This window comes from Erinaceus europaeus, chromosome 12 (genome assembly GCF_950295315.1).
Source record: "Erinaceus europaeus chromosome 12, mEriEur2.1, whole genome shotgun sequence".
NCBI lineage: Eukaryota > Metazoa > Chordata > Mammalia > Eulipotyphla > Erinaceidae > Erinaceus > Erinaceus europaeus.
The window spans coordinates 46,454,446-46,465,509 of NC_080173.1; the positions used below are offsets into that span (position 1 = coordinate 46,454,446).

The 11,064-nt window shown below is 47.6% G+C and overlaps 1 protein-coding gene across 1 annotated transcript; it reads right to left on the reverse strand.

Annotated features, from left to right (window-relative positions):
- Positions 1-1,769: 1,769 nt before the first annotated feature.
- Positions 1,770-9,001, reverse strand: AOC2 (amine oxidase copper containing 2). Its single transcript, XM_007539181.2, has 4 exons — positions 6,709-9,001; positions 3,005-3,290; positions 2,508-2,637; positions 1,770-2,166 (listed from the first exon to the last, which is right to left on the reverse strand). The coding sequence occupies exons 1-4, from the start codon at positions 8,294-8,296 to the stop codon at positions 1,900-1,902; spliced, it is 2,271 nt and encodes a 756-aa protein (XP_007539243.2). The 5' UTR covers positions 8,297-9,001; the 3' UTR covers positions 1,770-1,899.
- Between the last annotated feature and the right edge of the window lie 2,063 nt (positions 9,002-11,064).

Here is an 11,064-nt window from a genome sequence, read left to right on the forward strand (position 1 = left end):
GGGTAGAAGTGGAGTGGCCAAATACCAAAACAATACAAGCGGCTGGCTGGGGCACAGCGATACACCCAGCACAGAGCCTGCCTGCCAGAGCAGCTTGGTCCCTTTGGCCTCTTTTCTTCCATGAGCCTCCACCTTCCAAGTGCCAAAGGTTCTTCTTACAAGAAAACCCTCCCCCCAGCCTTCAGTTTCCTTTTTTTTTTTATTATTTTTTTTTATTTAAGAAAGGATTAATTAACAAAACCATAGGGTAGGAGGGGTACAACTCCACACAATTCCCACCGCCCAATCTCCATATCCCACCCCCTCCCCCGATAGCTTTCCCATTCTCTATCCCTCTGGGAGCATGGACCCAGGGTCGTTGTGGGTTGCAGAAGGTGGAAGGTCTGGCTTCTGTAATTGCTTCCCCGCTGAACATGGGCGTTGACTGGTCGGTCCATACTCCCAGTCTGCCTCTCTCTTTCCCTAGTAGGGTGGGTCTCTGGGGAAGCTGAGCTCCAGGACATATTGGTGGGGTCTTCAATCCAGGGAAGTCTGGCCAGCCTTCAGTTTCCTAAGCAGCATTCCTTGGCTAGGTCTGTCCCCCTTGCTCTCTCCTTCATTGCTAATTTCTTTCATCAGAGTCCTGAAAATGATTCCAGATACTTAAAGAAGTCAAACGAAAGGAATTCAATTAAAAAGTTTTTAATGATATATCACACATCATCTATTTTCACAAAATTCCATTCCATTTGAATGCGCATGCATAGAGAAATGTGCTGTATACATTCAGCAAATGTGAACTTGTGATTTTGGAGTGGTAGAATTTGCGATAATTTTGCTTGATTATTCAATATTTTCCTTCAGATAAAGGCAAAGAAAGTGGTTGAGAGACCACAGTACTGAAACTTCCTTCAACAGGGTAGAGGCTAGGTTCCAACCTGGACTGATCGATCACATTGGTAAAGTGGCATATTACCCAACTGAGCTATTTTGCTAGTCCAAATATTTATTTATTTTTTTAAAATATTTATTTATTTATTTCCTTTTGTTGCCCTTGTTGTTTTATTGTAGTAGTTATTGATGTCGTTGTTGTTGGATAGGACAGAGAGAAATGGCCAGAGGAGGGGAAGACAGAGAGGGGAAGAGAAAGACAGACACCTGCAGACCTGCTTCACCACCTGTGAAGGGAACCCCGTGTAGGGGGCGAACCGGGGGCTCAAACCAGGATCCTTAAGCCGGTCCTTGCGCTTTGCACCACGTGCGCTTAACCCGCTGCACTACCGCCCGACACCAAATATTTACTTTATGTGAGAAAGAGAAAGAAGCCAGAACACTACTCTAATTCAGCACAGAGGATGCTGAGGCCTCATGCCTGCAAGCCATGTGCTCTAACTGCTGAGACACCTCCCAGCATGAATATTTTAATAATATCCTAGATATAAATTCACCGTTTATGATTTAAATGAAGACTAAAGTAATGTTGTTATTGTGGTAGTTGCTGGGGGCTTCACCACTCCTTTTTTTTCCCCAGATAGGAAGGGAGACAAAGAGAAAGGGCTGAGCTTGAACGTGGATTGTAGGCAGGGCAAAGCAGGTATGCTACCCAGATAAGATAGCCAGCCCTAAAGCGGTCCTTTCTCTTGAGACCAGGGCACCACTTTAAACAAATAGGAATCAAACTCACTGCCTCATGTATGCCAAGAATTTGCTCTACCACTGAGCCAACTCCCTGACCCCATAAATTCACTATTTTTGAAAGACAGACTAAAAATTAGAACCAACTGAAGAGATATATGGAAATTCCATGTGGGAAGAGGTTGCTTTTTAAGAAACACTGAGGTGGGCATCAGTGGAGCAGAGGGGAAAATACACATTTTAGCTATTCCCATCACACAAACAGTGTGACACCCCATTCTCGGGTCAAATGTCTTGGTAAGAGAAAGAAGGCAGGTCAGGGACACAGCTTGCCAGGTGGGGGATGCAGGCCACAGGGTTGACACTGCAGAGCTCAGCATCCTGGCTCTTCTCAAAGAAGACACTGCTGGGAGAGAAAATGGAGGGGTCCTCATCAAAGAAGTTATAGGGTCGCAGCAAGAAGCCAACTTTGTTCCCCACAGTCACTGTGTTGGGGATATCTTCAGCATGGGGGATGTGCACGAAGCTGGTTGTAATCCAAGCCACTAAATCCTAAAAGAAGAGGGAGGAGCTGGAGAACTCTGGTAGCAAAGCCCAGAGAACCACCCTACAGGCACCAGCCCCCAGCTGCTAGCCTTCCTTGGTCCTGCTTTGACCTCAGCCCAGTCCCATGCCCGCACGATAGACACAGTGATCCACGTGAGAAGCTGCAGGGTGGTCTGTACTCTAGGGTCAATCTCACCACAGGAGGGACGACCCATGTTGGCCATCAGAGAACTCCTTGGGCCCTGTATCTGAGAACTAGAAGCCTACTATTTCCTCCTATGGTCAGACCGGGCATCCAAGATGCCAGGCATAGAGCAGCCCCTCTCCTCCCGCTCCAGGCTACCAACCTCTCCTAAGAGGGTTTCATTGTTGATGAAGTCAGCGAATGTCATAGTGGGTGTCCAGATGTCATTCTGATAATAGATGCTGCTGCTCTTTGACTCTTCCTCCTTCCTTTGGGTCACAGCAAGTTGGTATCTAACGAGGAATGTTGTAGGAAAGTAGTCATCAGAAATGCCAATGGGTATTGCCCAGAGGTGGTGCAGTGGATGAAGTATTAGACTTTCAACATGAGGTCCTGAGTTTGATCCCCAGAATCACATGTGCCAGAGTAATACTCTGGTTCTCTCGCTCTCTCTAACCCTTCTCTCCTTTCTCTCATTTTTTTCCTAAAGGTCAAAGACCATTTCTGATCCCGAAGGCTTTCAGATTAGATGTTATGTGAGGTCATTTCCTATCCCACTTGGATCTGAGGAGTTACAGGGCTGGATAATGAGTTAGGGTCTCTAAGAGCTGGGATGGGAAAGGGAGCTGGTCCTTCCCTACTGCCCAGAGCCCTCCTCACCTCCCCCAGCTGAAGGTCTTCTCCAGGTCACTCTCCAGGGGCACATGCATGCCGAGAGGGCTGTGGATCTGGATGCGGTACCCACGCTGGTGACCCCAGGCATTAGTCCGGTTGCTAGCCAAGTAAAGGTAGCGAGGAAGAGAACTTCCCAAGGGAAAGGCCGTCTGGTGCTCCCTTGCCAGAACCTGCCGAGTCAGCTGTGGGCGATGCAGTTGGTGCTCTGGGCTCCAAGGGGCTGCCACAGGTCTAAACACCATGTCTTCAGCCACCACCCAGTTTTTCAGCCCTGCCAAGGTGAGGGGGGAGAGAGAGCAGTTCCACACCAGTTGACATAGCACCTTCTTCTCCGTGATGCCCACTGCCTTGGCCTATTAGAAGACAGCAAAGCACTCTACAACTCTCTTCTGGGAGCCAAGATGATTTGGGCTAGCTCACCTTAAAAAAATAAATAAGTAAATAAATAAATCTTCATTTACTTTAAGCAGAGCACTGCTCAGCTCTGGCTTATGGTGGTGCTGAAGGTAGAACCTGTAACATCTGATGCCCTGGACATGAGAGCCTGTTTGGTTGTATTGCCTGACCCCAGTCCACTTCTTCTAATTTGCCATGTCCAATGTGTTACCACCAGTCACCAGCAATTGCTCCCATTTAAATTAAAAATATAGGAGAGGTCGGGCGGTAGCGCAGTGAGGTAAGTGCACATGGTGCAAAGTGCAAGGACCAGCATTAAGGATCCCGGTTCGAGCCCCCGTCTCCCCACCTGCAGGGGAGTCGATTCACAAGTGGTGAAGCAGGTCTGCAGGTGTCTATCTTTCTCTCCTCCTCTCTGTCTTCCCCTCCTCTCTCCATTTCTCTGTCCTATACAAAAACAACATCAATAGCAATGATAATAATAACCACAACAATGATAAAAACAACCAGGGTAACAAAAGGGAAAAAATGGCCTCCAGGAGCAGTGGATTTGTGGTGCAGGCACTGAGCCCTAGTATTAACACTGGAGGCAAAAAAAAAAAAAAAAAAATTAAAATACAGATCTAGGGAGTCAGGCAGTAGTGCAGTGGGTTAAATGCACGAGGTGCAACGCACAAGGACCGGCATAAGGATCCCGGTTCGAGCCCCTGGCTCCCCAACCACAGGGGAGTCTTTTCACAATGGTGAAGCAGGTCTGCCGGTGTCTATCTTTCTCTCCCCTTCTCTATTTTCCCCTTCTCTCTCCATTTCTCTCTGTCCTATCCAACGACATCAATAACAACAACAATAAAATTAACAAGGGAAACAAAAAGGAAAATAAATAAATATAAATTTAAAAAAAATACAGATCTAGGCCAGGTTGATAGCATACTGATTATGCACTGAAATTCCATGCCTGAGGCCCACAGACTATATTTTAGCAGAAAACACATTTTAGTGTTCAGTAGTCCCATATGGTACCTGCTGCATTGGACTACACAGGTGCAAAATATTTGCATCAGCATTGATCTGCTAACTAGACCTTCATCTACTGGGCAAGCTTTTCTATGACTGAGTTCTGTGATGAAAATCACCTGCGGGGGACTAGTTTAACATTCTACCAACTATGAAAGGGATATTTGTTGGGGTGAAAATGGCTGGAAAAACTCAGTTCCCTTCCATGGTGTCCTGCATATTCCTTCCAGCTGAGACTTCTTTCTCAACAAGGAGACTAATTTGTTTTTTTTCAGAAACGAGATTTATATGTCTGACAGGTTCAGTTCTAGCACCACCATATATACCAGAGCTGAGCAGTATTCTGGTCTCTTTTTCTTTCTCATAATTAAAAAGGTTTGGCCTGGAGGCTCCTTAGAACTCCTCTGCTGCATTCATAACCTGCACAGCCCAATCTCTTCTTAGTGCTTAGTCATATACTTTCTGTAGGTTGGAACCTAACATGTCCTATTATGAATGCAACCAGCAGTCTGACAAAGTGCCAGCTTGTGCTGCACATCCTAGGGTGTGCAATAATTTTTACTAAGGGAAACCTCAAACCAGAAAAGTTGCATTCCAAGTATGTCAAAGAAAAACCTAGTTAATATGCTCATTTTAATCTTGTGTGGGTTTTTTTGAAGCTTTTTTCTTTATTTTCCCTTTTTGTTGCCCTTGTTTATTGCCATGATTGTTGTTATTGCTATTGTTGTTGGATAGGATAGAAAGAAATTGAGAGGGGAGGGGAAGACAGAGGGGGGAGATAAAGACAGACACTTGCAGACCTGCTTCACCACCTGTGAAACGAACCTCTTGCAGGTGGGGAGCCAGGGACTTGAACTGGGATCCTTAACGTTGGACCTTGTGCTTCGCGCCACGTGCGCTCAACCCACTGCACCACCACCCAGCTCCCGCGTGTTTTTTTGCCTCCCGGATTATCGCTGGGGCTCAGTGGCTCAGTGCCTGCACCACGAGTCCACTGCTCCTGGAGGCTTTTTTCCCTTTTGTTGCCCTTGTTTTTTTTTTTATCGTTGTTGTGGTTATTATTGTTGTGATTGATGTCGTCGTTGTTGGATAGGACAGAGAGAAATGGAGAGAGGGAGGGGAAGACAGAGAGGGGGAGAGAAAGATAGACACCTGCAGACCTGCTTCACCGCCTGTGAAGCGACTCCTCTGGAGGTGGGGAGCTGGAGGTTAAAACCAGGATCCTTACGCCGGCCCTTGCACTTGGCGCCACTTGCGCTTAACTCGCTGCGCTACTGGTTCAACTCCTTTTTTTTTTTTTTTTAAGTTCTCCCACCTCTCCATCACTACACTTCCATGTCTTTATATGCAAATGGCAAGAAAGGGTTGCATAAGCGCGCCTGGTCACAGTACAGTATTCTAGGGCAGCCACTACTTGTTCCGGCTCTCTTCAGTCTCTGCCTTAGTCTCCGCACTGTAAAATGGGGGGCGTCTAGTGAATTTCTTGTGTTCCTTTTAGGTCTGCTAGTATGTGACTTGATGTTATTTTCTGACCTTGACAAAGAGTTATCAGGAACAAATCCCCTTTGTGTTAAAAGCCCTTCTTGAGAAATCCCTTTCTATATTTATAGTAAGGTTGCCACATGCCGGCCTTGCCACTGGAGAACACATTGTGAAGACACGTGCTGGCAGGAAAAGCCCTTCCCAAAGGTGGGGCCACATTCTAAGGGGCCAGGCCGTGGTGCACCAGGTTGAATGCGCACTCCACTGTGTGTAAGGGCTTGGTGAGGGGAAGCTTCACGGGCAGTGCTACAGATATTTGTGTATCTATGCATCTCCTCTCAATTTGTCCTATCAAATAAAAAAAAAAGATGGGGCCACTCCCCAATAAAAGGTTATTTGAAACCTTGTGCCCTAGTTCCTAGACAGGACTCTATCTTGAAAGCCTCTGTAGACAGACTGCTTCTTGCTTCTGCACAGGCCCAGCTTTCTCCACACCCTCCAACACTAGACTCAGAGCATGTTCTAACTTTAGCCCCACACAGCTTCAGCCAGGGTAAACCTCTCCAGCCACCGAGTCACTCTAGGCTCAGCCAGCCAGTCACAGCTATTTCACAATCACAGCAAGGTAGGGGGTAGGGAGGTCCTCTCTACCTTTCACTAGGTGCCCAGTAATTCCGGATCAATACAACTCCAACTAATTCTTGTGTTGTCACAGATAAATTGTGGTGCAGGAACACTATCAACTTCCAGATCCCTCTACCCCATCCCAGCTCAACCCTCATCCCTGGAGTACTCACCTGCCACATCCAGGTCCAGCTTGAAGTGGAAGGCATGTATGTGTACTGCCCCCAGCACATGTTCCCCCACACGGTTCCCAAAGAGGAGGCTCTCCTCTCCCCTATTCAGGAAAGCTGTGTTGATATAGCCTGTGGCATGGACCCGTCCTTCAAGGGCCCCATTTGGATATAACACAAAGTCCCAAATGTAGTCATAGTTGCCCACAGATGATACAGATCTGACAACAAGGGCGGAGCTGGCCAAACCACCATAGAAATCACTCTGAATGCGATTGTGATGCCTTCGAAGGGGTAATCCCTGGGCCTCTTCAAATACACAGATAGCTCCTGGGTGCAGCTGGGCTGTCCCTTTGCCCACCAGTACATGTACATCCACCATTGTAGACTGGTAAGGGCAATCCACTCCACGTACCAAGCCCCGGCTATAAAGGCCAAGTCCATAAGTGCCATCCAAGTATTGAAGCACCATTGTTTTGGGTGAATCAGCACCATAGACAGATACACACTCCTGGACACTGATTTCATAGGCCACTCGTTCACCCTTGAAGCGAACGTCAAAAATCCTCATGCCACTAAATACCCCAAGACCAAAGGTAAATGTCCAAAGGGAGGATACCACCAGGTTCCCACGTACACTGAACTGGGAACCCTGGGGTGAGAAATGAAGAGGTGGAAGAGGACCTGGGGGGACCCGGGACCTTAGGGATGAAGCTCCATTTACTGTGGGGAGAGGAATTTTAATTGCATCCACCCGGCCTGCCTTAAACTCCCATTCTAATTGACCCAGGTCTGAATAGTAGCGTCCAAGGTAGAAGACCTGCTGGACAGTCCACTGAGCAGGGTCTAGGGCCTTGTGATCCAGGAGTAGCTCCAGCCCCACTGGGTGGAGGAAAATACCAACACTGGATACATTATGGTAGAGGGCTATCCAGTTAGCACGGTCCCCTGTTCGAAAGCCTCCTATGGTACCGAGCAAAGATGCCAAAGTGGAGCCATTGTAACTGAAGACAGAAGCTAGGAAGACAGGTGCCTTGGGTAGCTCCACCTCTTTCAAATATTTCCACATATGATCATATTCAGTTTTCAGCACGGGGCGTCGGTGGAAGGGCACGGGACCCCCATGCCGCTCCACAGTCACATCCCGCACATACGAAGGCTGTGGCAGAGGCCCCACCACCAGCTCACTCACGTTGGGCTGGGCTTGTCCACCAAACAAGACGATGGCCAGCGCCTCCCGGGCCGGTGGGGGGCCGGCCCCGTCCAGGTGGGCCAGGGCCGCAGCCTTTGGGGGCAGTTGCAGCTCCACAGAGAAGATGCAGTTGTCTGAGGGCAGGGCCTGGGCCGCATCCACCAGGCCTGGTCCCAGCTTCTGTGTAAGGAAGGTCATCACGGCTGTCAGCTCCTCTCGGCTCAGGTCTGCAAACAGCTGGCTCTGGCCTGGGTGTGTCCAGGGCTGGGCGCTGGGCGGTGTGGAGGGGCAGTGGGGAGGCTGGCCAGCGCTGGTTCGAGTGGTCAGCAAGACACAGGCCAGGGCAAAGATGGTAATGACAGACAGAGCCAGGAACACAAGGGCTATCTTGAGATGCATGATGGATACTGAGCTAAGAGTCCTACCAGATACTCCTAATTAATCAGGGTTTATATTCAGTAAGAGGGACAGTAGTGGAGAAAATTCCACCCTGTGGGTTGGACAGGAAATTTCTGACCTTAATTTGTATAATTTTGTTCCAATTCCTGTTTGGTTATTTGGCCTAAGTCGCTACTTTCAGACACATAAAGCTCTATCCTGTCCCTGAACTCCTCCCTGCAGCATGTTCAGTACCAACTACTGCTCTGTAGCATTTAGACTAAATTAGAGAGTATTCAGATTAATACTAAAACTCCACTTTCCACCCAGAATAGTCCTGAAGTGTTTCATCAAATCCTGTGTGCTACACGTGTCCATCTCCCTCATTCCTAACATGTAGTATGCCCCTCACTTTCGGGATCCACTACCAAGTGTTTCACCAAGTGTCAAGTCCTTATTTGTTGTCTCAAGCCCGTGATCTAGGTGGTGGAAAAGGAGTGCGGGACTCTGGGATTAGCAGAGATTTATGCCTCAACCCCAGCTTTCTGATCTGTGTGATTTCAGAGGAGTTACTTTTACTAAGTCTTAGGTACACTTGCATATAAAGAAGGGACAAAATAGGGGTTGTTCGGTGGCAAGCTGGGTTAAATGCAAATAGTAAAAAGCACAAGGACCCAAGCAAAGAACTGGTTCAAGCCCCGGCCTCCCCACCTGTGTGTGTGTGTGGTGGGGGGGGAAGGGGTCCCACTTCACAAGCGGTGAAACAAATCTGCAGGTGTCTTTCTCTCGTCTCCCAGTCCTCTCTTAACCTCCCTCTGTCCTAACCAATAAAAAAAAAAAAAAAATAGAAGAAAAGATGGCTATCAGGAGCAGCGGATTCAAAGTGTAGGCACCATGCCCATAAAACAGCCCTCTCCTCCCTGGGTAGGTGGGGGTTAGCACAACAGACTTTCATGCCTAAGGCCCTGGAGATCCCAGGTTCAATCTCTGGTACAACATCTCAGTGTTGAGCAGTGCTCTGCTGTCTCTCATATAAAAGTGAATACTTTTTTAAAAAAATATTTTATTTATTTATCTATTTATTTATGAGAAAGATAGGAGGAGAGAGAAAGAACCAGACATCACTCTGGCACATGTGCTGCCAGGGATCGAACTCAGGACCTCATGCTTGAGAGTCCAAAGCTTTACCACTGTGCCACCTCCCGGACCACGAATAATTTTTTCTTTAAGGGATAAAGCTACGCTATATCCAGGTGGTCCACTTCCTAATAGGGTCCCCAAACCTAGAAACAGACCAGGTCCCCTGAGACAGAGCATATGTTCCCACGTGTCCATAAACCAGGGAAAAATATATACCTGAAAGCAAAAGTACACAAGAGTCTGCAGTGAATCCCCCCCAACACTTCATCTGCACTATTCCAGCCTTTAGGTCCATGATTGTTCAACAATTTGTTTGGCTTTGTATGTTAACTCTCTTTTCAGTCACCAGGTTCCAGATGCCAGCATGATGCTAACCAGACTTCCCTGGACTGACGACCCCACCAATGTGTCCTGAAGCCCCACTTCCCCAGAGACCCACACTACTAGGGAAAGAGAGAGGCAGACTGGGAGTATGGATCGACCAGTCAACGCCCATGTTCAGCGGGGAAGCAATTACAGAAGCCAGACCTTCCACCTTCTGCAACCCACAACGACCCTGGGTCCATGCTCCCAGAGGGATAGAGAATGGGAAAGCTATCAGGGGAGGGGATGGGATATGGAGATCGGGTGGTGGGAATTGTGTGGAGTTGTATCCCTTCTATCCTACAGTTTTGTTAATGTCTCCTTTCTTAAATAAAAAGAATTAAAAAAAAAAAGCCACACTATAATTTCATGAAGATGAAATGTGATCCTGGACACACAGTGTTTAGCAAATCCTGACACTTGGTTACGTATCCCAAAATTGCTAGCTAGAGCTAGCAGAAAAGCTCACTTGGGTAGTGTGCTGCTTTGCCATGTGCACCATGCAGGGTTGAGCCTGCCCCCTGCCACACTGATGGTGGTGCTATGGTTTCTTCTTTCTCCTTGCCCTGGGGTTGGGGGTTGGGAGTGGAGAAGCAGTCTGGAGTAAAGTCTGGGAGACAACAAAAATTACTAGCTATTTGTCCTGATCTCTGAAATACAATAGAGCGGATATTCCTCTACTCATTGTTTAAGATCTTAAAGCTTTCTGTGGCGTATGGAGACAATGAGGGGCTCTGCGGACACCAGATTACTTTGTAAGGTGGAAGTTGAGGAAACTTTATTTCATTCCTAGGACCCAGGGCTACACTCCTCTCCAAGTCATTTGAGAATCAAAGCAAGAAGTTTCCAGCACCTTCTAAAACAGTGGCCAGGGTGAATTAAGTGTAAGGTACAAAAAGTAACTGTAGTGTGCCTTGAGCCAGGTTGTTACCTCTGCACAGGATTAGAGCGGCCTCTGCTGGCAGTTTATAGGTATTGCTTGGGAAGAAAGGAGTAAGACTGGGATGTTGTGAGGGTAGGAACAGATTAGGAATTTTCCCTTAGTTAAAAATGAACACACACACAAGAACACAAAGGAATGACTCAACCTTGCCTCTTAGTAGGCAGAAATCTCACTCACTCCATTATCCCAGATAAGAGGCAGCTCAATTGGCAAAAGAAAAAAACCCAATGGGGTGTCAAGATTCTGTGTATGTGGAGGTGGGTGTCCCAATGTTGTCAGGTTAAGTATGGTCATGTCCCTACAAGCAGAGTATCGCACGCGGATCTGCAGCTTTAGAAAGAGG

Bases quoted from the DNA above. Each gene is read 5' to 3' on its own strand.
- AOC2 (XM_007539181.2), bottom strand. From the start codon at position 8,296: ATGCATCTCAAGATAGCCCTTGTGTTCCTGGCTCTGTCTGTCATTACC. The intron at 3,291-6,708 runs GTGAGTACTCCA...TCACCTTGGCAG, and splicing joins GCTGGACCTGGATGTGGCAG to GGCTGAAAAACTGGGTGGTG. The intron at 2,167-2,507 runs GTTGGTAGCCTG...CTCTTCTTTTAG, and splicing joins ATGAAACCCTCTTAGGAGAG to GATTTAGTGGCTTGGATTAC.